This window comes from Aspergillus fijiensis (assembly GCF_003184825.1).
Source record: "Aspergillus fijiensis CBS 313.89 unplaced genomic scaffold BO72scaffold_65, whole genome shotgun sequence".
Classification (NCBI taxonomy): domain Eukaryota; kingdom Fungi; phylum Ascomycota; class Eurotiomycetes; order Eurotiales; family Aspergillaceae; genus Aspergillus; species Aspergillus fijiensis.
In genome coordinates, this window is record NW_024469041.1 from 45,190 (window position 1) to 67,986 (window position 22,797).

Below are 22,797 nucleotides of genomic sequence, written 5' to 3' on the forward strand. Positions count from 1 at the left end.
TCATCATAGCAGCAAAGACACCCCTGCTGATAGTCCGGCCGATGCATTTCTCGCCCGAGACGCGATAATGCTACGGTCTCAAACGCTGGACCCTCACAAAGGAACAACCCCCCATCAGCACGGGAGATTGCGCCATCGGACCACGGCTTTCGTGATCGCCCGCCAACAGCAGCAGAACTGGCTCACCCGGGCATTGTGCATCCAGGCACGCCATCCTCTCCACTCTTTGCAAGTGCAGGGGAAGAGTCGATGATCATCGCGTGCAGGAACGAAATTCTGGAACCATGGCTGGACCGATGCGCCGATGCGCCGAGGGGTAGAGGGGGTAGGTAGCGGGGTTGCACGGCAAGTATATAACCCTTCCCCCTCGCTCATCCAAGCGGCGTTTCTGATCCTCTACTGCAGCATAGGAATCCCACCAGACCTCTATAGTCACTCACTGTCCACGGACACAAGACCACTAGCAGTCCCTCACAATGGCTCTCACCCAACAGCCCCCGACCACCATCCCCCTCGACATCTTCCCGGACGGCCTCAAAACCACCGGCCAACACCCCCCGCTCTACGAACACATCCACCCCTTCGACCGCTTCCCCCAGGAAATCACCGGCCCGACCGTCTGGAAGCCCGAGGACTACCGCGAGCACCCGGAGAAATGGACCCATCGATTTACTGCGGAAGAGGTCGAGGAGCTCTCGACGGCGGCGGATGCCTTCCTGGCGAATAAGATCCCGTTGACGGGAATCAGCAAGGTGCGCAGCCTACCACCACCACCACCACCACCACCTCTCAAGAACAAAAACTAACCCAGTAGAGAAAAAGACCAACTTCCCCCTCCCCACCCTAAGCACCCGGCTACACACCCTCCGCGAAGACCTGCTCAACGGCAAAGGCTTCATCCTCTTCAAAGGCCTCCCCGTGCACGCCTGGGGCAACCACAAATCGGCGGTCGCGTACATGGGCCTAGGCACGTACCTGGGGTATTTTGTCTCGCAGAACAGCCGCGGCCACGTCCTGGGGCATGTCAAGGACCTCGGCGAGGATCCCACGCAGATCGACTCGGTGCGCATCTATCGCACGAATGCGCGGTGAGCCCTTGCCTGCCTTTCCCTTTCCCTTCCCTTTCATCTGGAATCCCCACCCCACCCCGCCCTATAACGAAAAAAAAAAATAAAAAAAAGACTAACCCGTGCCAACGAAAACGGAGCAGACAATTCTTCCACGCCGACGACTCGGACATCGTGGGGCTGCTGTGCATCCACCGCGCGCGCGAGGGCGGCGAATCCGACCTCGTCTCCTCGCACCACGTGTACAACACGCTGGCCACGGAGCGGCCGGACGTGCTGAAGACGCTGACGGAGCCGATCTGGTACTTCGACCGGAAGGGCGAGACCAGCAAGGGCGAGGAGGAGTGGATCCGCACCAGTGTGGTGTATCTGGAGCGGGAGGGTGGTGCTGGTGCTGGTGCTGCCGAGCCGAGGGTGTATACCAAGTTCGTCTTACCTTGCCCTTCCTTACCTTTACCCTACCCTATCCCCAAGCCCCAACTTCTTAACCCCTAAGTCAACGGTCAAGCTAACAGCCAGAAAAGATGGGACCCGTACTACGTCCGCTCGCTGACGCGCTTCTCGTCCACGGGGCTGATCCCCCCGCTCAGCGCGGCCCAGACCGAGGCCCTCGAGGTGCTGGAGGCCACCTGCAACCGGCTGGCGTTGCACATGATCCTCGAGGTGGGCGACATCCAGTTCCTGGCGAATTCGCACGTGCTGCATGCGCGCACGGCGTACGTGGACCACGCGCCGCCCACGCCGCGGCGGCATCTGATGCGGTTGTGGTTGGCGACGCCGGAGAGTGAGGGCGGGTGGCGGTTGCCGTTCTGGGATAGCAATGAGAAGAAGCGCGGGGGCATTCAGGTCGATGATCAGCCGCCCGTGGCGCCTTTGGATGCGGAGTAGATTCGTTCGTGGTTGATTTGGTTGTAAGATTTAGCCCTGGTTTCTCTGTTTGTTGGGAATGAAATACCATTTGTTTTTGTTTGTCTAAGGTAATATGGATATGGGATTTGGTCATAGTGTGTGTGTGTGTGTGTGTGTGTGTATTAGGTTGTAGTCATAATTCGTACATGTGCATTCCTCTCGCCTCCTCTTCATGCTGATGCTGGCCGGGAAAGGGAAACTGCTAGTTCTCCAGACAAACGGATAGAACATAGCCATGGCTTGCCCACCTACTGCGCCTTGATCTTATAATTCCCCCCACTCACAATCTCCAAGTTGCCCTTGGCCACCATCCCCGCCAGAAACTCCCGGAGCTCCTCGTTGCTGAACGGGAACCCCCCGGGGACCGCGATCTTCAGCATCATCACGATCCGCTGCAGCGGCATGGCGCCCTGGTTCGTCAGCATCCCCACGATGAACTGCCAGTACAGGTTCATCTTCTCCATCGCGGCCGCTTCGGCCGATTCCTTGGCGGCGGCCGCCGCCGCTGCCGCTGCCGCCTCGGCCGCGTCCTCGAAGACCGGGGAGGTGCTCAAGTTGGATGGGCGGCGGGGGTGGTGCGTGGTCGGCGTCGTCGGAGCGGTGTTGGTCTTGGGGGAGGTCGTGGTGGATTGAGCGGCTGGTGGGCCGCCGTCATGCTCACCAGAGGAGGAGGGCAGGACTTCCAGCACGCGGAAGGTGTCGCGCGGGTGTTCGTGGAGGATGCGTTTGCTCACCCAGAAGAGGCAGGCGGAGCGGACGAGGGTGGCGGGCATTTGGAGTTGGTGGGCGAGGTCGGTGATGGTTTTGGTCGTGGTTCCCGCGGAGGATGAGTTGAACGCATAGATGACCGTGGCTTGCCATGTGGTGACGTCGTCGACGAAGACGCGGTCCTCCAGGTCGAGTTCCACGGTGACTTGGCCAAGGCCGTTGAGCCAGGTGAGCTTGCGGGATTGTTTGAGGGAGCCGAAGCCCTGCGCGTAGCGCTGCTGGAGAGAGGCGATGGGCTCTGGAACGCGGAACTCCGGCCCGGGGAGGTCGGGCCAGAAGAAATGCGACAGGATCTTGGCGTGGAGGTCGGGGTTCTCGGGTTGCTGCTGGCTCTTCGCTAAGCCTTGGTCATTGCGGATGACGCCGTCCACGCGGCGCGAGTCGAAGATATCGCGCAGCATGACCTCGCACGCCTGCAGCGCGTTGTCGCCAAAGCGGACCTTGAGTAGTTCCAGCACAGACATCTCCTGATCGAAGTCGGCACGCTTCTGGAGGAGGCGCTCGCCGAGCATGTTCTGCATCTCTTTGACGAACATCTCCTTCGAGTCGAAGAGGCTGATCAGACTGCCGATCACGTCGGACGTCTTGGATTTCCGGTAGTCCGGCGCGGCGTCCACCGGGTCCGGCATCCAGTTCATGTCATCCCAGTCGAGTTCGCCGCTGTCGGCTCGGAGGGAGTTCTGGTGCGCCTTGGTGAGCTCGGCGGATAGTTCAACCAGCGTGTCGGGGTGGTGGAGGGATGCGGTCTGGCCGTCCGCATCGGCAGGATCGGCCAGTAACCCGCCAACAATAACTTTGATGGTATCGTCTCGGTCACGGAGGTATCGACGGATGGGGCGGGCAATCCGATCGAGAAGAACGCCCTTGGGGTCAAGTAGATTAAAGGCGCGGATGATAGAAATGTAGACCTGGAGAATCTCGATAGTGGATGCTCCCGGATGCAGCAGTCTGAGATTCAAGGCTGCAATGAAGGACTGTGTCAGATGATATCGCGCGGCTGGATAGGTTGTGAAGTTTCGGAGATCCTCGATCGCACCGCTGCTTGCAGGCCACTCCACGATCACATCAAAGAGCTCGCTCGTCCGTAAGGCTCCTAGACGGGCAATGCCAATCTCTTGCCACTTCTCCACATCACCCAGCGTCACGTCAAGACTGTCGACCTCCTTTTCGCCAGATTCAGGCACATTGATGATTGACAGGACCTGGACAACGAGCTGCGCAAAGACGTTCTCAATCCACTGTCGCAGGTGCTGCGAAGCCAACGACGGGCCCTCCCACTGGCCCGTATACGCTGTTCGAACAAACTCAGTCATCAAAGCATCCATGACGCTCGCGAAAACCTTCTGTGCCTTGTCGCCACCCATTCCCACGAGCTGCAGCCCATTGAAGAGCAGCAGCAGCCGCTCTCGCGCAGCCCCGACCCGAGAATCTTGTTCCGTCAACATCTGCATCCTGGCGGAGGGCGAGGGCTCATCGCGCCAGTCCTGGTAGGACACGGAGCACTGCCGATCGACATCCATGTCATCCACATCGTCAAGCCCGTCCGCAGCAGCCCTCTCTCGCAGGGCATCGATCCCCAGAATGACCAGCGCCTCCTTCATGACTTCGCGACTCAGCAACGCAGACGCCTGCGACCACGGCAGTGCATAAGCCACCATCATGTGAAACGACCGACACAGTTTCCCATACACACCCTCCTGCTCACCCCGATACAACGCGGTCAGGATCTCCGCCAGCGGCTCGAAGTAGATCCCCCGAATGACTTGCAGACACACCACAATCCTCTGCAAGAGACCCTCCTTCTCCGGTTCTTTGAGCATCTGCACCAGTAAAAGGGTCAGCAAAAAACGCACATCTACCCTGACCCTGGTTCCCGCCGACCCAACACACTAACCTCAACCAACCCACTTCTCACGTTCCTTAAAAAGTGCCTTCGGATCTCAAACCCGTACCAATCCAGGATACTCTTCTGCAGCGCGTCCCTGTTGTGTCGCACCCTCCTGTGCCCGAGAAACGGCTCGAGTAAGCACTCGAAAGCTTCCAGAGTCTCCTGGTCCGCCGTGCGGTGGCGGTTCCACAGCCGCATGAAGTGGGACTGGTCCATCTGTTCGCATCGAAGGAGTGTCGCGAAGCCTTGGTCGGGGACCGCGAGGAACTTCGTCGCGACGCGCCAGGCGACGTCCCAGGTCGCCTGCTCGGGCCAAAGCTCGTCGTTGTCGTCATCGTCGGAGGTTGCGATCTCGGTTTGCTGGGAGGTGGTGGAGGTGCGGAAGGTAGGGTTTTCGGGGCGCTGGGAATCGGGTTCGGGGTGGTGGTGCGAGCGGTGGGAGGAGCGGGAGAATAGGGGAGGGTTCGGTCCGAGTGTGTGAGACTTCGCGGCCAGAGGGAAGTCGTCGAGCGAGGCTGGGGGGAGGACGGAGGAGAAGACGCGTTTGCGCCGACTGGTGGTGGGTGGTGCTGTTGTTGGTGGCATGGTGGTGTGACTCGAGCCCAGATGGTGAGGGATCAGTCAAGGGAGATCATAGTAGAGCTGGATGTGAGTTGTGGTCGCTGCGCGCCTTCATTGAGGCGGCATTGTAGTATAGGGAACCCGTTGTCGTGGATGTTGCAGTGATCGAAGGAGTGCAGATTGCTGGAATTGACGGTGTTGATTGTTTGGAGATGGTCGGCTGAGTCAGCTGGCTTATCGATAAGGAATTTCCCAATGAGGAAATCCCCAAGCAAGACAGAATAAATTATAGCTGCTAGCTGAGGCACAGCCAGAGCACAGAACTAAGTTCATTAGAAGTGCATGATTCAGCAAAAGAAAATGACGTTAGTTGCTACAGCGCACGGAAGTCTACAGCATTACAGCTTGAGCCTATATTGTGTTGCAAAGGTAGCAAAGGGAGCTTTTGCTTTCATGTTACTTGAGCTTCGAAGAAAAATATAGAACCCGGAGTACGAGGTATCGAGCGCAGTCGCCATGTCAGATCAACGGATACAAGGCACTAGCGAGCCATACGGGATAATCATGCCTCTAGCTGATCCTTGCTCTCGAACAATAGTATTCTTAGAATATCTTCAAGCGGGGATCTCGTATTTGCTGTGCAGTATGAAAACACGGCCTGCAGCCGCTTTACTCTGGCCAAGAGCTTCTCCGATATTTGTACTACCGGGGGCTTATCACTCTCCCGCCAGTGTGTTGAATGCTAGTGTGATGAGAGACCACTACTATGGTCCATGGGCTGTTCTAATGCACGGAATAAGTCTAACCTGATGATACATTGGCAAATCATCAGTCTACCGGCAAGGCATGTTCTCTAACGGGTATCTCGTCGGTGCGAGGAAAAGACAAGGCCACTCAAATATTGAACATATGTATCTGACCCGCTCACGAGACAGATGTATTGGAGTCTGTTCTGAGGGGTTGTGTAGGGAGGTGTAACCAAAAAGCAATTCGAGCCGGATCTGGGCCCCAAAATGTAGCTGCACCTGCGAGATCGCAAGCCTGTTGCGGATCTAGGCCGCCTGGTTATCGTCCACCTTCTCCCATTCGCTATCGGTACTCTGGTAGCCCGAGCTCTCGCCGCTGACGCTGAGACGCTTCCGAATTTCGCCTTGCGCCTCGGGGAGCTGGAGGGTGGCCGAGGCAGTGGTGGAACGCGGAGCGGAAGTGGGCGCTGGTGCCGTTTCCTTGCGCCCTGCGATTTGTTCAGTCTCCGTATCACTATCGGTGGCGTCAATAGCGCCAGGAGTCTTGCGGATGCTGCTGTCGGGCTTGTCCTCGGAGCTCTCGTCCGGTTCCTTAACCGCTTGCTTGTCTTTCTCCGCCTGCTCTGCTTGGAACTGCCTTACTTCCCGCGCAAACCAGTTGATGGACCACCAGAGAGCGCCGGACAGAAAGGATAGAACCAGAAAGTGGATGCTGTAGGTAGCCAGGAGGAGAGACAGGAGCAAAGCCTGCAGAGCTGCAAAGGTGACGTTGGTTGCAACAAGGAGCGTGGGGGTGGGTCCCGGAGTGAAAATGCTGGACCAGAGGTCCTCCATGAACGAAGCCATAATGGCAATCTGCTTCAGCTCGATTGGCCGGCTGAATGCGGGGGAGATTGCAAGGTAGGTTGGGTGAAGCTGGGGGGAGAAAGAGGAATGACGTCGCAGCCGGAAAGTGGAATCCGTTGTAGCGGTGGTGGATTTCTTTTTCTGTGCTTATTTTCCCCCGTGTCTTTCAGCCGGTTGATGGTCGGTATGAGGCCGCTGAAATGCGTTGAGAGACAAGATAGCTCTGCAGCTAGCCAGAGATCGGGCGAGTACAAAGGTCCAGTCTTCTGTGCAAGATACCGAGTTGGAGGAGGGTTGAGGAAGATGGAGGGAAAGTCGGCGCAGGGGAGAGTCGCGGAATGTTTGGGTTGCGGGGGAGGATCGACCGATCAGGTTTGGCCGGTCGGCGTTTGACTTGAGCCGATGGTGGGGAATCTCACTGCTGGTGACTTTGGTAGGCCAGGAACTGAGTTAGCCACAGTTTACCCCGTGGGGGATCGATGGGTAAAAGTGGAAATAGTAGACGAAGGTGGATAGAGGGAGCTGGGGAAGTAAAGAATACTTTCATGAAGAGATGATGGAGAAAGAGGAAAGGTAAGGAAAAGAGGGGGAGAGAGAGAGAGAGAGAGAGAGAGCAGCTGCCCGCTCTGGCGGTGGGCAGCAGAGATGAGGAAGCAGCAGCAGCAGCAGCAGCAGCCCAACGACCGCACCAAAACACCAACACCGCTCAAAGTCACCCTCATCATCACGGGATCGAATGGTTTGTCAGGCAGGCAGGCAGGCAGGCAGGCAGGCAGGCAGGCAGGCAGGCAGGCACTTACAGCACAGCGTATCCCAAAATGTCTCTCTCCCTCAACCCCATCCGGCTATCGTCAGCTCTCCGTCTCTACCCATTTCCGTTGCCGACTATCTCATCCCCCCCCCCCCCCCCCCCCCCCCCCCCCCCCCCCCCCCCCCCCCCCCCCCCCCCCCCCCCCCAATATCCCCGGTCATTCGCAACCCCCCCGATTGGGGCAACTCTAGCCAGCGCGTGATTGGAAGATGCAGTCATCATTTTTACTTTCTTTCTCGTGCGTTGAGAGATGCACCTGTCATCTCCACGGCTGAAGAAGTGATGACACGGTCACCCTCCCTACCCGTGACCCATAGATATTGACCAGGTCGGAGGTATCAGACTGACCAGCCTGCAGTCTGAGAAGGGAAGGGGGGCTAAACAACTCTGTTTGCTCATACAACCCCCACGGAACTTCCCCGACCTGGACTGAAGCCAAGTCTGATTCCGTTTGCATGCCCGGATTCGGCTGATGGACTCCCATGCTGTTACAATGACGACGGCACGTGCTGCATTGCGATGACAAGCACACACAATCAAGGAAGATCGCACAATCTTGACTACAGGTGCTAGCGGGTGGTCTGATTCAATTCTCAGATTCTTTTCTGTTCTGTTGTTGAGACAAAGAGTCTGATATCTGATAAGACACCAACCTGGCAATTCGATCTTGTTCCATTCCCAGTCCGCTCTCTTCGATGGGATTCGCCGCTTGGCCGCTTGGCTTCGAAGGGAGAGATGCTCTATCCCCGGCCCACCTGCATCCCCCCCTCTTCTATTCGACAATCCACCCTGCAGATCACCGCATTTAGGGTTATTTTCTTCTCCTCTCTTCTGCCTCATGGCGTTGGAACCATCCGGGGCCAACAATCTGGGCCTGGGCGAATCAGGTCGTACCGGTCCGCCCGCCGTTACCCAAGGCTTTTGGCTGCCTCCGACTGGTTCCAAGCTTCAACAAGATTCACTGCCCCCGGATTCTGTATGACTATAAGTAACACTGTAACCTCTCTCTGCAGACATGTAGACTGTAGACCTCTCTCGTAACATCGATCATCTGCATCAGATTTTTTTGCTTTTCCTCTCTCCGTCCCACTCGGGATCACTCCCCAAGCACTTCTCTCCTCCTTCTTCCCCCTTTGTTTATCCTTCACATCTGTGGCAATGGCCACCAAATCTGATCCGCCCACAAAAGACCTCATTGCAGATGGTCGGTCCTCCATCCAAGGGGTCTCCCACCATGCCGAAGATATCGTCGACGGCCGGGAGCCTTACGGCCCCCCCGGGATCCGGGGTCTCATCGCCAATCCCTTTGTGCTCCTGTGTGCCGGATGCTCAACCCTGGGAGGTCTGCTCTTCGGGTATGACCAGGGTGTGGTCTCCGTGATCCTAGTCATGGAGCAATTCCTGAAGCGCTTCCCCGAGGTAGCGGAGGGACACTCCGGCTCCGGGTTCTGGAAAGGATTGATGACCGCAATGATTGAGTTGGGAGCCCTCATTGGCGCATTGAACCAGGGTTGGATCGCGGATAAGATTTCGCGACGCTACTCCATCATCGTGGCAGTGATCATCTTCTTGATCGGTTCTATCCTGCAGACGGCGGCGATGGACTATGCCATGCTGACAGTTGCCCGGTTTATTGGTGGTCTGGGGATCGGCATGTTGTCCATGGTGGCCCCATTGTACATCTCGGAGATTAGTATGTATCCACTATTGGAGGCGGACTGGCCTTCTCGATGCTAATGTTTGTTGCTGCACATAGGCCCTCCCGAGTGTCGCGGTACCCTCTTAGTGCTGGAGGAGTTCTTCATTGTGCTGGGAATTGTCATCGCGTACTGGATCACCTATGGCACGCGATACATGGCCGGCGAATGGGCCTGGCGCCTGCCGTTCCTGCTTCAGATGGCCCCTGCTATTATCTTGGTGGCTGGTGTCATTGTCTTGCCTTTCTCGCCGCGGTGGCTGGCCTCCAAGGGAAGAGAGGAGGAAGCCCTACAGAGTCTGTCGCGACTGCGGCAACTGCCTGCGACGGACAAGCGTGTGCGCCAGGAGTTTATGGATATCAAGGCCGAAGTACGATTTCACCAGGAGATCAACGCGCAGAAGCATCCCAATCTCCAGGGTGGCGGACTCAAGAGCTCGCTGCTGTTGGAGATGGCCGGCTGGGCGGACTGTTTCAAGAGCGGGTGTTGGCGGCGAACCCATGTGGGTGTCATGCTCATGTTCTTCCAGCAGGTATGCTTCGATCTCCTGTATCCACCCCTATGCCTACTATTTCAATTTCCAGGGCTAACATGATGATAGTTCGTTGGAATCAATGCCCTCATCTACTACTCTCCGACCCTATTCGAGACCATGGGTCTCGACTACGACATGCAACTTCTCATGTCCGGAATCCTCAACGTCCTGCAGCTGGTCGGTGTGGCCACGACAATCTGGACGATGGACAGCATTGGCCGTCGCCCGTTGCTTCTCTGGGGCGCCGCCATCATGGCTCTCTGCCACATCATCATCTCCGTCCTGGTCGGCCTTTACTCGGACAACTGGCCTGCTCACCGGGGCCCCGGCTGGGCCAGTGTAGCTCTTCTTTTCGTGTACATGATTGCCTTTGGGGGATCAATTGGTCCTGTTGGCTGGGCTATGCCGTCCGGTAAGCAGAAACCCCCATGACTTGACACGCACAAGAACAAGGATACTAACAACAACCCACAGAAATCTTCCCCTCTTCGCTCCGCGCCAAGGGAGTGGCCCTCTCCACCTGCTCCAACTGGCTCAATAACTTCATTATCGTAAGTGAAGCAGCTCGATTGGTGATTCACCTCCATTAACGTATCCCGACAGGGCCTGATCACTCCACCCCTCATCCAAGACACCGGCTACGGTGCCTACGTCTTCTTCGCCGTCTTCTGTGTCCTCACCTTCCTGTGGACCTTTTTCTTCGTGCCCGAGACGAAAGGGCGCACCCTCGAGCAGATGGACCACATCTTCAAGGACAATTCCAGCGAGGCCGATCGGGACCTTCGACGGGCGGTCGAGGCTCGGATACTGCAGGAGGAGGAGGAGGCGGAGGAGACCCAAGGCGCTTCTGTTTGAGCAGATCTGGCAGTCTAGCCCTCTGTCCTCGTCTCATCAGGGATGTGGTAGGGTGCAAATTACCTGCGGTGTCACGTCCACTGGTGGATTGATGCGCTGCAGCTTCAATTCTTCATACATAGCATTGATTAGGTAGTACCAGGGTTATGAATCACGATTTCCAATTTTCACGATTGTGTCATGTGTGCTTATAATGTAGACTGTAGACTGGTTGTCTTGTCGAGTGTCCCCTGCGCCCGAAATGATACCACATGAGTATAACCAAATATCCTGGATCTGAATTATGCTTGCTGCTTCGTGGGTAGGACAAAGACCATAATGCGCTGCATGCAGTGTAACCGCCGATCAGCCCTGCATTATGCGGGGGGGGGGGAAGAGGGAGAGACAACCACAAAAGGTCGCCTTGTCCCCGTCCACTCCCCGCGACTTGCCAACTTCGCTCACTCACACCCATTCAAGGAGGGCATTATCATCCAACATGTGGTCCAAGCACTTACTTCTACTGAAAGCCATCCTCGACACAGCCCTTGCGACTTCAAATACCGAAACGTTCGATGCGATTTCCCTCGCTGAATTCATCGAAAAAGAAACCCCAATCGCCTGGCAGGGAATCCTCAATAACATCGGAGCGGATGGAGCACTGGCCCAGGGCGCCTATCCGGGCATTGTGGTCGCCTCGCCCTCCAAATCCGACCCCGATTGTACACCTGATTCCAAGTCCATTGCACACATATGAACAAGCTAACGACTCTTGGCAGATTTCTACACCTGGACCCGAGATGCGGGGCTGACCATCCCCGCCATCACCGGCCATCTGACCGACCTGACCGACGACGGAGACAAGACCTCCATCGAGCGCATCCTCCAGCATTTCGTCACCTCGCAAGCCACCCAGCAAACCATCTCCAACCCGTCCGGCTCCCTGGCCGACGGCGCCGGCCTGGGCGAGCCCAAATTCCACGTGAACATGACCGAGTTCACGGAAGCGTGGGGGCGGCCGCAGCGCGACGGGCCCCCGCTGCGCGCCTCCGCCCTCATCGCCTACGGGAACCACCTCGTCGCCCACGGCCAGACCGCCCTCGCGCGAGCCAACGTCTGGCCCATCGTCCGCAACGACCTGGCCTACGTGGCCGAGTACTGGAACGAGACCACCTTCGACCTCTGGGAGGAGGTCCGGGGGTCCTCGTTCTTCACCACCGCCGTCCAGCACAAGGCGCTCGTCGAGGGCCAGGCGTTCGCCGAGGCGGTGGGCGAGCCGTGCGCCGGCTGCGCCGCGGTCGCGCCGCAGATCCTGTGCCATCTCCAGCAGTATTGGGACGGCGCCGCGGCGGCGGCGGTCATTTCCAATATCCCCACGAGCGGGCGCTCGGGGCTCGATGCGAATTCGATCCTTGCTGCCGTCCACACCTTCGATCCGGAGGCTTCATGTGGTGCTGAAAGTGGCGGCGGTACCTTCCAGCCGTGCTCCGCCCGCGCGCTGTCGAATCATAAGCATGTGGTGGACTCGTTCCGGTCGCTTTACAAGGTGAACCAGGGCCGTGGCGCTGGCACGGCGGCGGCAGTGGGGCGCTACGCTGAGGATATCTATCAGGGGGGCCATCCATGGTGTGTGTGTGTGTCGTGCTGAGTCTTTCCCCGTCCTATCATTAATGAGGAACTAGGTACCTCACGACCCTTGCCGCGGCCGAGCAATTGTACGATGCCTTGTACCAGTGGGACCGACAAGGCGTCATCGAGGTGACGGCAGTGTCTGCGCCTTTCTTCGCGGATCTCATCCGCGACATTGTCCCGGAGTCCTACCCACGCGCCTCGGATGAGTACGCGGCCATCAGCGATGCCGTGAGGCGGTATGCGGACGGCTTTGTCGCGGTGGTCCAGCAGTATACCCCGGCGGATGGCGGGTTGGCGGAGCAGTTCGACCGCACCACGGGGCAGCCGGTCTCGGCGGTCGATCTGACGTGGTCGTTTGCCGCGTTCCTGACGGCGACGGCGAGACGCAGCGGTGCCGTGCCTCCGTCGTGGGGCGCGTCCGCGGCAGAGCCGGCCCCGGCGACGTGTAGCGCGACGAGCGTCCGGGGCCAGTATGCTACGCCGGCCGTGGGGTCATGGCGGGTGCAGGTGCACGACGAGCTGAAGTGATTGGTCTGGCCTCACCACGCGGCAATTTAGATGCTTGCGGGAGCTTGAGCAGCCGTGATATGTGTACCTGATTGAAATACACGAGTAGGACTTATGCCAGCCAGATCGTAGTATGTATTCGGCCGAATGTTCCCGGGGCATCGGTCTTCTCCGAGCCTATCCGCCCGAAAAACAACCACACACAACCGAGGTCATGGCTGACAATCTCTGCATAGCATAAATGTCAAGGGTCGGTTGAACAACGTACCGTACAGTTCTATGGCATTGTCTTCGCCACCCTTCCGGAAGCATGCACCGGGGAGGGGGGGGGGGGGCGGGGGGCAGCCTGGAGTATCTCATGAAATCATGACTTCTCCCATATTTCTGGCAGATTGCTCGAATGAGTCTAGCTTGCATCTGACAACCGTTCACATTGCACTTGTGTAGCATCTCATTGGAAGGCGGGATGCGAGCTGTGGTCAACCCATGGAACGCAGAGATGCTCCCGCATCCCCGATCCAAAGTATGAATATCGATCGAACCGTTGTGAACCGTTGACGATGGCGTCGGGGAGGGCTCGGGTCTACTCGGTCTGACTTTGTGGTCTAGACTCTTTCAGCTTCATATCACATCAAATTTGAGGCTACGAGGGTTCGATTGATATAGAGACAGACTGCCGGACACGCAACACACTCCGCTCTCTTGACCAAGTATGCACCATGCAAGTGCTGGCCTTTCTGGTCTCGTTCACCGGGCTAGCGACCATCACGGTGGTTCTGCGCTTGTGGACTCGGCAGCGTCTGCGGAGTGCGGGGTGGGATGATCTGCTGATTGTGGTGGCTTTGGTAAGTATAAGTATGGAATGAAGCTCAAGTGCTGTATACTTCCTTCAGGGGAACAATCACTGACTGACCACTAACTACTACAGGCCGCCAACCTCGTCCTCTTCTCCTGCAGAGTCGTAGGCAAGTCCCTCACCTCCCCCTGTCAACCGTCAACCGTCAACCCAAGAATCTCAACCTCACAATCAACACCCCCAACCCCAAGCTAACATCCCCCCAGAAATCCAACACGGCCTCGGCCACCCCGGCGAAACCCTCCCCCCCTCCGCCCTCCGAACCCAACTCAAAGTCCGTCCCAAGCATCCCCTCCCCCCATCACCCTTGTCCCTCATCACTAACAAAAACCAAAAAGGCACTATACCTCTCCCTGCCCTTCTACCACCTCACCCTCCTCGCCAGCAAACTCTCCGCCCTGGCCCTGTACACCCGGCTCTTCCGACTCCGCCGTGTCCTCCTCGCAAGCTACAGCCTCGCCGGCCTCATGTGCGTAGCCGGGACATGGATGGTCCTCAGCGCAATCCTCTTCTGCCTGCCCGTGCGCGACTTCTGGTCGGGCACCACCCCTCAGCCTCGATGCCTGCCGAAAAAAGCGGTGTGGCTGAGCAACGGCGCCATCCAGATCGCGACGCACGTGGTCGTGCTGGCCATCCCGCTGGTCGTGATCCCGAAGCTGACGCTGCGGCGAAGGGTGAAGGCGGGGTTGTTCCTGTTGTTCGGGCTGGGATTGGTGTATGCTTCCGTTCTCCTTTCCCTTTCCCTTGCGTTTGCGTTCTTGGGGACGGGTGGACTCGGTTACCTACCTTCGGGAAGTGCTGATACTGAGAATTTCGGAGGTAGGGTGGTCGTAATCAGCATCGTCCAGCTGATCACGGTGATTGAGATCTTGACGCGAGGCCGGGGGGATTTATCGCGTGCGTTGCATTACCCTGCCCTGCCCTGCCCTGCCTTGGTCTAACCAGCTCAACAACCACCAGACAAATCCCGCACCACCGCCCTCCTCGCCAGCGCCGAGGCCAGCGCCTCCATCCTCTGCGCCTGCATGCCCCCGCTCTACCCGCTCTTCAGCCGGGCATGTTCGCGGTGTCTGTCTCTCGTCAATGCGGGGGCCGGGGGGCAGGGGGCAGCGGCGCAACACTGCCCGAAGAGTACGGTGAGCATCCATCTGACGCGGCCGGTGATTGAGACCCCGGTGTTCTTCGATGGGTTCCGTGTCGGGGGTGGGAGTTATTCGGCTAGTGTTGAGGTTGTGGGTTCCGGGGAGCGGGAGCGGGAATTGGAGCGGGAATTGGAGCAGGGGGTTTCGGTGGTGAGGACTGTGGATGTTGTTTCTGATTCTGGGGAGGACTTGGCGGATCGGGGGGAGAAGGGACGGCATAAGGGGGGTGGACTGGGCGGATCGGGGGGTGAAGGGACACGGGCACAAGGGATGGGGAAGGTGGTGAGTTTTGAGGAGTAAATCGTGAAGGACGCCTGGACTGTGCAGTAACTTACTGTATATTTGTCTGGAGGATGTGGCGTGGGGATACCTTGGATTTAGAACTCTTACAAGTGTATATAGATTTAGATACCATGCTGAGAGTTCAGTTCAGTTGTCATCGGACGTTTTGTAGGAGATCATATTGAATATACTCGGCTCTGCACTGTTCATATATCCGGTCATTGCATCCGACTTCCTTACGGAGTCTGTGTGTACAGCATTGTAGTCTCCATCAATACATCTTGTCAGCGTAGGTGGCCTGTGTGAGCAGAATCCCTTCGACGCAAGAATCTCAATGACGAGCATGCTACTCAAACACCCACGTGTGAAAGGAGCCTCCTGGGCCCTGCGCACACCATCGATCCTGATTTCAGTCGCACAAGCTGAGACGAAACCCTCTCCACGAAAGCAGCTGCACGAATCGGAAGATCGATCTACCCTCCCCGGAATTACTGCCCGAGCATCCACCCCATCCAGCCAGACGATATCGGTCCCCCAAAGTCTGTCTCTCCGGGTTTACATGCGCCCGCACAAAGTGATCAGTCTGCCCTGCCGTCATCTACATTTTGCCGACTCACCGAAAGCCCCACAGCGAACCTCTCATCAACAGCATAATTCCCATCTTTGTCCGTGTACTGGAGGCCGGGACTGGAACTTGACTGTTCGAGATCCCCTCGGTAGTACAGACTCCCATACTGCGTAAAGCGAGCCTGGGACCAGCGCTGCTGGTAGGCGGCGACTTTCTCAAGCACCTTCAACTTAACCCGCACACCCAGTTTGTCCCACAGGCTACTCGGTGGCACGCCGCGTGCATTCTCCATGAGGATGTACTCCGCCGCCACCGGATTGTCGGCCGAAGAATACCACGAGAGAACTTTGGGAACTGGCGTACCGAGGACGCTGCGCATCTATCCGATGTTACCAACTTTCGTGAACTTCCACGACAAAGAAGGGAGGATATGGCCTACGAAGTCCATAGTCGCGACTTCCGAGGCAGTGGTTAAGCGCGGAAGCCCAGCATTCGGAGTCAGAACTTTACCCACAGCTTGGAACCCATTGTCCATGGTGAAGCGTATAGCCTTGCTGTGCATCCCGTCGGCCAGTCTTTCAATGGCGATACACGTCCGCGGCCCATCACTTGCAGCCTCGGCGGCCTGGACGGCTAAGCGGGCGAGTCCATCCACGTTGAAACGGATGTGTCTCTTGGCCAGTTCATTGGCTTCGTCGGTAAGGAATCGGCCGCGGGTGAACCGAAAAAGGGTTTCATCGTGTGCTGCTGCTGTACGCTTGTATGGTGATGGGGGTGCAGTTGTCGTAAGCTGCCGCCGGACTTGGGCGGCCATCATCAGTCGGGCGGCGGGGCGGTACCGGATTCGAACAAGTAGAGTGGACGAGCGAGCAGGGTGTGAGCTGAGCGCAAACTTGCGAGCCGGCGAGTTATGCATACATACTGGAGCATCTCCAGTCCGCCAGCGACAGCCACATGAAGAACAGCCGCTGGATCGAATGCAGAGACTGGGGGATGGGGATGGGGATGGGAATGGGGATAGTTGACAAGTTTGGGGAACCTCCGGGGAAGGAGGAGCGAAGGAGAACTGTAAAACCCTTTGGAGCTCCCGCCGATGATTACAGCCCAGCCGTGCAGCTTAGCTTCACTCGCATAAACTATCCGTATCACACCAGACCCATCCTCCATTTGCTACTCACTGCGTTGTACATTGTACAGTACTATGTACAAACAGATCTACAGTACTGTACAACAATGCATCCATGATAGCTGGCTGATAGCTGGCTGATAGCTGGCTGATAGCTGGGGCTCTTACCCGCGCACAGAAGTACAGTACATACTACATGTACATAGTAGAACTAAACCCCCCACCTATACCCGTCCCTCCCTCCCTTAATTCCCATTCCCCCCCCCCACTGTGACCATGCTTAAATTGCCCTTCCTCCCTCCGAACGAGGCGACAAAACGGGCGGCTCTGTTTGAACTCCGAACCAGGAACCAGATCGGGGAAGATCAACGACCGACCAGCCAGTTTTGAACCTGCATCTGCATCACCGTACATATAGTACTGTACCTAGTAAACAATCATCGCCTCTTCCCGACCGGGTATAGTTACCCAAGCTTTTTTCCTCTTGCATTTTTCCGATAGATCTAATTTACTTGAGTAACACCCACTGATGTTACATAATTACCACATCAAATACATCAGTAGGTTTGGGTTAATTATAGATAGCCTGGCTAAAATATCTAGTGCTGTGCCCCCCGGGGATGGAAAGCCGGGAGGTGCAGCAAGGCTTGGACCATGTTTGTCTGGTCGAGACACCAAAAAAATCAGTTGGCTAGTACTAAGTTAGGTAAACTAGCTAGCTAATCAGCCAGCGACTGCATCATGCCTTCGTTAATCCTGAACAATCGATTGTCACTGGATCAAATTAATCCAAAGTGGCTGACAGACAGCCCATCTGGCACATGGCCACATGCCGGCTATTGACACTAACCTGTGCTTGGCGGCTGGCGCTCCTCAGTCCCTCCCCTGAGTGGGGTTGGCGTCCCACGCGTGGCGTCCGCACAAATGGGAACGAAAAAAAAAAAGGGATTAGCGCCGGATTCACTGATAGGACTGGTCGTATAGGGAATTTTGGAATGATTGCCAGGCAGGCAATAACACGCGCTTAGACGAAGATGGCGAGGGGAGCTCGTTATGGTGGCGGATAGGCTCGTCGAAGTTTTATTGGTTTTGGCTCAGCCTGAGCGCTCAATCCTGGCGCCTAGTTGGATAGATAGCGGTGGAGAAAACAGACCGAAAGGAAAACTAGAGTATCGAGGCAGCTGTCCAGTGGCTTTGGAGATTAGATGGATTTCGAATTTCCGAACAGCTCGGAACCGATAGCTCTCTCAAGGACAGCGGGAATGAGAGAAACATTCTAAATCAGGGACCCGGGATGGAAAGTTTAAACCCCCACGAGGGCAACAAGGAGGTTGGCCTTTAATTTCACCCAACCCAGAAAGCAGCAGGGCAACATCATGCCATGGTTGGTGATGACAGTTCATGGTGATGATGATATTGTTGTTGTTGTTGCTGCTGTTGATGATGACCTGCTTACCTCCCAACCCGAACATCCCAGCTGAAGCCAACCAAACCCCCTACTCCCCCCCCCCCCCCTCCACCCCCCTCCACCCCCCTTGTAACCCTACTAGTACATACTACATACGTGATAGTACTGTACACTACCCAGGGGGTACAACCATGTGGCATGACGGCTACTACCCACCACGACGGCACTCATTTCGGCCGCATGCGGCATCCTAGGCAGGATCATTAAAAGTGCCACAGCACGTGGAGAATGGGCTTTAAGGTCGATCGACAGACAGATCCCGGACTAGTCGCGCCGTCGAGTAGCATTCTAGTCGGGTGTCGCGCAGGTTCGTTCTTTGTGCCGTCGGAGAGTCTGTAACGGTACCACTAGGTACCCAATCCTCCGTGAACCCTCAAACCCTGTTGTTGGTTGGCTCTTGGGCCTCTTGGGCCTCTTGGACCTTGCGGGCGTGCCAGCAAGAGACGGGGAGAGGAGCGACTCAAGACAAGCGCGTGCACCAGCCGAGACGCCTTGGTGCCTAAGGATTGCCGAAGCGCTGGACTGTGCACAGCGACGCACCACCCACCACGAGGCAATCAGACACGGTGGAAACTGGAAACGTGGAAACGCCTGTCCAAGATGCACAGCGCTTCGGATGGATGCCGCCGAGAAACGGCCCCATTCAGTTCCTTCCAAAGTCAATGTTTCTCGGTCAAATTGTAAAGTCACAAGTGCCAACCAGACCACACCAAACCACACGACAAACACCCGACATTCAGACAACATCATTGGCATGACCTCTAGTTGGTGGAGTTTAGCTCAGTCGTAACTAGGCGCTCTTCGTAAACGAAAAGGGGTACGTATAGGTAGAAACGGACAAAATTGGTCGCAACAATCAAGATCAGTCAATCCTCCTCATCCTCCTCAGCCTGATTGTCAATCACCGCCCCGTGACATGTCGCTCTGGAACGGCACGATAGAGGGGCCATTTAATTTGGGGATGTCTCTCAATTCCGTACTTCGCGCTCGCTAAGCGTCTATCTCGTCTCAGCTATTCAACACTTCGGCCCAAATGCGGGCGGAAGGGTGGATCGCAGGCAGTGCAAGGGGTGCGAAGAGAGATTATTATTATTATTGTCATCGTCATTTGAATTAATTGTTGAAGAGAGGGGGAGGGGACGTTGGTTCCGATTGGAATACGAGGATGGTGGGTAATTTAGGAAGTTAGGTGTGGTTCCAGTTCTTCGCCTCGATTACGGACCGTCCTGTCCTCGCCGGGCCTGTTGACAGCAGGCGTGTTTTGGAGGTTCTTGATCCTGGCCGATCATTGCCGTGGCGGTCAACAACCTCCCACACAATCACAAATCACGGGATCGGACCATCGGGCCCTTGCCATGCTCCGGAGATGGTATCATTTCCTGATTGGTAATGGTGGATGCGATCATAATGGATCATTTCCATCTTCAATCATCTTCTTTCATCTGTTCTCCGGGCTGCTCCCCTCCCCACCCGTCGGCGGCTCTGACCGTCCGTCCGTAGTCGCTCGCCTGAGGCGTTCCCAATCTGGTCAATTAGACTACCTACTACCTGCCTTACCTCACCACCTATACTCCGAACTCCGTACTGGGTATACTTTGCGAGCACTTTTGGCGAAATAGTACGAAGTCCGTACTGCGGTCACTGTCCAAGGCAGAACGATGTCATAATATATGAATCCGGGAATCCTTCGGATGTGACAGCTCCGCCAAAGGAACACCAGGCTTTTTCTCCGCCTCAGGCGTCATCGTAGAGAGGGGAGAAGAAAGTGATGCGGAAGCGAAAGCCTCCAACGGTTGCGAGATCACCCCCTCGTGGACAAAGTGCAGGGTATGCGAGCCTGCGAGGCCCATGTGTCGTCACTTGTCGTGGAATCGGACGATCCTCCACGCGCGACAGCTTTCGGTCAGCATTGGGGAATTCTAGAAGTACACGAGTACTGCATGGATGTATCTTAGCGGACAGGCTAGAGCAGAGCTTGAAGCAGAGTCCGAGCAATAATACGCACATACTCCGTACGATGCGCGATGAAACTACTAAGTAGCTGCTGTAGCTGCTGCCTTAGCCTGTCAGCGCCGTACAGTACAGTATCTTTCCGACAACCGTGTCGAAAATCACCGAAAAGTGGACTTCTGGTCTGGCGTGCGGACTATGCGTATTGGGCTAGAAGGAAGGTGGGGGGGGGAAGAGCCTTGTCATGATGTGATGTCTTCAAGCTCAAGAACAATCCAGAAAAAAGGACCAAGAAGACCCTTGGTTGGAAAATCCATGCTAAATCAATCGATTGATGAAGGGAGAAAAAGAAACGACCGAACGAAACCCCAAGGGCGGTCCCAAATCTGGCAAGAGTCGAGTTCCGTAGCGTGGCTGGCGGCCGCTAATGTCGTGGGGGCCAAAAACCGGCCGAAGCAGTAAGAAATGGAAAAAGAAAAAATTTTCTTAAAAAAAAAGGGAATGGAAGAAAAAGTAAAGTGAGAAGGAAGAAAAGAAGGAAAGAAAGAGTGCTGAGTCTGAGGTCTGAGGCAACCAAACCGAGGACTGCACTACTCACTACCAGTACAATAACATTGATCAATAAGTGATCGATAGATGAAGTGTTTCCGTGGGTGATGTGAGCATAGTGAGCGGGGACAACTCTATTATACTTCTAGTATAGCTTTTGGATTCATGGGAAGGTACGGAGTACGGAGTACACTCGTACAACAAGCCCTGAGGCAAGCAGGCACAAGTCGATGAAACATTGATCGATCGAAGGAGCCAATTGACTACCGGCCGGATTAAGTCGAGGTATGGATCCCCCTTGCGGTTGTTCATCTGTCCTGAGTCCTGACTCCTGGGCTATCCAGTCGGCCTAAACCCCCATCCATGCATAGCCCGACCCCCGGAAAGGATGGATTTTAACCGCTCATTGCTTATCGCCATGTGGTTTTTTGGATCTAACCAGGGCCATGCCATGCCTTTTTGTGTTATCATGACGATCGCGCGTGCTCCACGTTGGAAATGTCAGGCGGCGTTATCGTTCGCTGCTTGCGAAAAACCCACTCACCAGCGGTGGGTGACTACTGACTAGCCTTGTAGACTCTACCTAGTCTCCGTACCTGCCCTTGGGATGCCCCAGTTTGACGCTGCAAAGCCCCACCTGGGATGGCCAAATCGGGGAATTGGGTTATCCTGCTGAGCGGTTCCGGCCCCCAAAAACCCATTCGGATTGCAAAACGAAGCGTTGTTAGACAATTGGAACCTTCACCCAATTGCCCCTCTTCCTTCACTGCCAGACTACTAGTTACTAACCATCTGCATACGGACTGCACTAAGGAAAGTACTAGGTAGGTACAGTACTACGGTAGGTACAGTACTACGGTAGGTACAGTACTACGGTAGGTACGGTACTGCGTAGATACTTCTCTGCTTCGTACTCATTTCTCACCATCCCCTTGGGCCCCTTTCCCAACAACACTATGGAGGATGTAATAACTTAATCATGTTCTATCATTTGCTACATTTCTAGAAGCCGGTGAGACGGCACATCACAGGAAAGCAACCCTTGTTAGCGGGAATGTCAAACAATCTATTTTCCCAAGGGGGCTGCGTCGGTATCGCGATTGATATTCGATCCTGCCAATTTCTTCCCTAGTGCGATTCGATATTGGCTCGAAGGGTTGAAGAGCTAGCTCCAGCCGGACTGTTCACTACTGTGTATAGACTACTATAGTTACTAGGAGCTTGTTTCTAGACGTTCGAGGAGGCTCCCAGGCCAGACTCCCGCGGCCTGGGAGATTTCCCCGAGCATCGACTACCCCTGTCCGAGCTCCAGCCTGACTTGCCCAGTGTGTTGTTGGTATGGATGGAAGATCAGACATGTAGCGGATGACTGATGTCAATTGGTCTCTTCTGCTTTGACTTTGACTTTCTTAGATTTCCTTCCCCCCCCTCCCCTCTTCGTTTCTCCCCTCCTTACCCTCCCCTCCCTCCCATCATCTCGGGTGGAGTCAGAGGAACGGCAAGTGGCTTCCAAGGATCAGGCTGATGCGATTGAGCTACGGAGTGCGTTGGGACCTTCCGACCTTCACGTGGCGATGGTTCGAGACTATTCCTCTTCCAGCCTCCTGACTCAGTATTGAAGGTCAGAACCGGGGGGCAACCAGAGGCAAAGGGCCTATGATGAAACGAACATTTCAACAGTCAAGTGGGTAGACCCGTGCGTGAGAGAGCGCAATTGAATTCATTTCATTGTCTCCGGGAGAGGGGGGAGTTGGTCTGTCAAGCGCCGCACTGCACTGTCCAAGTGGGCTCCTCAAACCTAACTTACCTTTCATGCCATCATTCCCCTCTCTCGTCTCTCTCTCTCTATCCCCATTCATCAATCAATCCACCGACCCATGATCCATTCATCTATTACTACTTTCTCTCCTTCCCACCCACAGCCCCGGCCGAACAATGGCCGCTAACTGCGCGACCGATGGAGATGCAAAGCCACCAGGGGTCGCAAGATCCATCTCCGTCAATGTTGGTTCTTTGGGATCTGGATTCATCCAGGAGGAAGGAGATCGTGTCTCA

At 56.0% G+C, this 22,797-nt stretch overlaps 7 protein-coding genes across 7 annotated transcripts; 4 read left to right on the plus strand and 3 right to left on the minus strand.

The window, feature by feature from the left end:
- The first annotated feature begins 405 nt into the window (after positions 1-405).
- BO72DRAFT_452094 (TauD/TfdA family dioxygenase) lies at positions 406-2,063 on the plus strand. The gene is made up of 4 exons (XM_040945655.1): positions 406-752; positions 823-1,088; positions 1,211-1,492; positions 1,592-2,063. The coding sequence occupies exons 1-4, from the start codon at positions 477-479 to the stop codon at positions 1,953-1,955; spliced, it is 1,188 nt and encodes a 395-aa protein (XP_040797011.1). The 5' UTR covers positions 406-476; the 3' UTR covers positions 1,956-2,063.
- On the minus strand, positions 2,024-5,346 carry BO72DRAFT_438289 (anaphase promoting complex subunit 2). The gene is made up of 2 exons (XM_040943378.1): positions 4,639-5,346; positions 2,024-4,564 (listed from the first exon to the last, which is right to left on the minus strand). Exons 1-2 carry the CDS (start codon positions 5,215-5,217, stop codon positions 2,225-2,227), a joined length of 2,919 nt encoding a protein of 972 aa, XP_040797012.1. The 5' UTR covers positions 5,218-5,346; the 3' UTR covers positions 2,024-2,224.
- Positions 5,347-6,124: 778 nt separating this feature from the next.
- Positions 6,125-7,051, minus strand: BO72DRAFT_251160 (V-type ATPase assembly factor PKR1). Its single transcript, XM_040940032.1, has one exon. It carries the CDS (start codon positions 6,783-6,785, stop codon positions 6,246-6,248), a length of 540 nt encoding a protein of 179 aa, XP_040797013.1. The 5' UTR covers positions 6,786-7,051; the 3' UTR covers positions 6,125-6,245.
- Positions 7,052-8,280: 1,229 nt separating this feature from the next.
- On the plus strand, positions 8,281-10,725 carry BO72DRAFT_531377 (sugar porter family MFS transporter). The gene is made up of 5 exons (XM_040950364.1): positions 8,281-9,289; positions 9,353-9,825; positions 9,895-10,240; positions 10,303-10,379; positions 10,432-10,725. Exons 1-5 carry the CDS (start codon positions 8,755-8,757, stop codon positions 10,681-10,683), a joined length of 1,683 nt encoding a protein of 560 aa, XP_040797014.1. The 5' UTR covers positions 8,281-8,754; the 3' UTR covers positions 10,684-10,725.
- Positions 10,726-11,124: 399 nt separating this feature from the next.
- On the plus strand, positions 11,125-12,908 carry BO72DRAFT_452098 (glycoside hydrolase family 15 protein). The gene is made up of 3 exons (XM_040945656.1): positions 11,125-11,384; positions 11,442-12,288; positions 12,345-12,908. Exons 1-3 carry the CDS (start codon positions 11,162-11,164, stop codon positions 12,820-12,822), a joined length of 1,548 nt encoding a protein of 515 aa, XP_040797015.1. The 5' UTR covers positions 11,125-11,161; the 3' UTR covers positions 12,823-12,908.
- Positions 12,909-13,386: 478 nt separating this feature from the next.
- Positions 13,387-14,733, plus strand: BO72DRAFT_251207 (uncharacterized protein). Its single transcript, XM_040940033.1, has 5 exons — positions 13,387-13,646; positions 13,730-13,766; positions 13,864-13,931; positions 13,996-14,372; positions 14,481-14,733. The coding sequence occupies exons 1-5, from the start codon at positions 13,521-13,523 to the stop codon at positions 14,596-14,598; spliced, it is 726 nt and encodes a 241-aa protein (XP_040797016.1). The 5' UTR covers positions 13,387-13,520; the 3' UTR covers positions 14,599-14,733.
- Positions 14,734-15,234: 501 nt separating this feature from the next.
- Positions 15,235-17,053, minus strand: BO72DRAFT_489291 (uncharacterized protein; the record flags this gene model as incomplete). The annotated part of the gene is made up of 5 exons (XM_040948080.1): positions 15,235-16,028; positions 16,089-16,530; positions 16,572-16,819; positions 16,944-16,967; positions 17,045-17,053. 5 exons carry the CDS (start codon positions 17,051-17,053, stop codon positions 15,660-15,662), a joined length of 1,092 nt encoding a protein of 363 aa, XP_040797017.1. The 3' UTR covers positions 15,235-15,659.
- Positions 17,054-22,797: the final 5,744 nt, after the last annotated feature.

Coding starts and splice junctions, on each gene's coding strand:
- BO72DRAFT_452094 (XM_040945655.1), top strand. CDS start 477: ATGGCTCTCACCCAACAGCCCCCGACCACCATCCCCCTCGACATCTTC. Junction 1,089..1,210: donor ATCTATCGCACGAATGCGCG/GTGAGCCCTTGC, acceptor AAAACGGAGCAG/ACAATTCTTCCACGCCGACG. Junction 1,493..1,591: donor GAGCCGAGGGTGTATACCAA/GTTCGTCTTACC, acceptor CAGCCAGAAAAG/ATGGGACCCGTACTACGTCC.
- BO72DRAFT_438289 (XM_040943378.1), bottom strand. CDS start 5,217: ATGCCACCAACAACAGCACCACCCACCACCAGTCGGCGCAAACGCGTC. Junction 4,565..4,638: donor TGAGAAGTGGGTTGGTTGAG/GTTAGTGTGTTG, acceptor TTACTGGTGCAG/ATGCTCAAAGAACCGGAGAA.
- BO72DRAFT_251160 (XM_040940032.1), bottom strand. CDS start 6,785: ATGGCTTCGTTCATGGAGGACCTCTGGTCCAGCATTTTCACTCCGGGA.
- BO72DRAFT_531377 (XM_040950364.1), top strand. CDS start 8,755: ATGGCCACCAAATCTGATCCGCCCACAAAAGACCTCATTGCAGATGGT. Junction 10,241..10,302: donor TGGCTGGGCTATGCCGTCCG/GTAAGCAGAAAC, acceptor AACAACCCACAG/AAATCTTCCCCTCTTCGCTC. Junction 10,380..10,431: donor GGCTCAATAACTTCATTATC/GTAAGTGAAGCA, acceptor GTATCCCGACAG/GGCCTGATCACTCCACCCCT.
- BO72DRAFT_452098 (XM_040945656.1), top strand. CDS start 11,162: ATGTGGTCCAAGCACTTACTTCTACTGAAAGCCATCCTCGACACAGCC. Junction 11,385..11,441: donor CTCCAAATCCGACCCCGATT/GTACACCTGATT, acceptor GACTCTTGGCAG/ATTTCTACACCTGGACCCGA. Junction 12,289..12,344: donor TATCAGGGGGGCCATCCATG/GTGTGTGTGTGT, acceptor ATGAGGAACTAG/GTACCTCACGACCCTTGCCG.
- BO72DRAFT_251207 (XM_040940033.1), top strand. CDS start 13,521: ATGCAAGTGCTGGCCTTTCTGGTCTCGTTCACCGGGCTAGCGACCATC. Junction 13,767..13,863: donor CTTCTCCTGCAGAGTCGTAG/GCAAGTCCCTCA, acceptor ACATCCCCCCAG/AAATCCAACACGGCCTCGGC. Junction 13,932..13,995: donor CCCTCCGAACCCAACTCAAA/GTCCGTCCCAAG, acceptor AAAACCAAAAAG/GCACTATACCTCTCCCTGCC.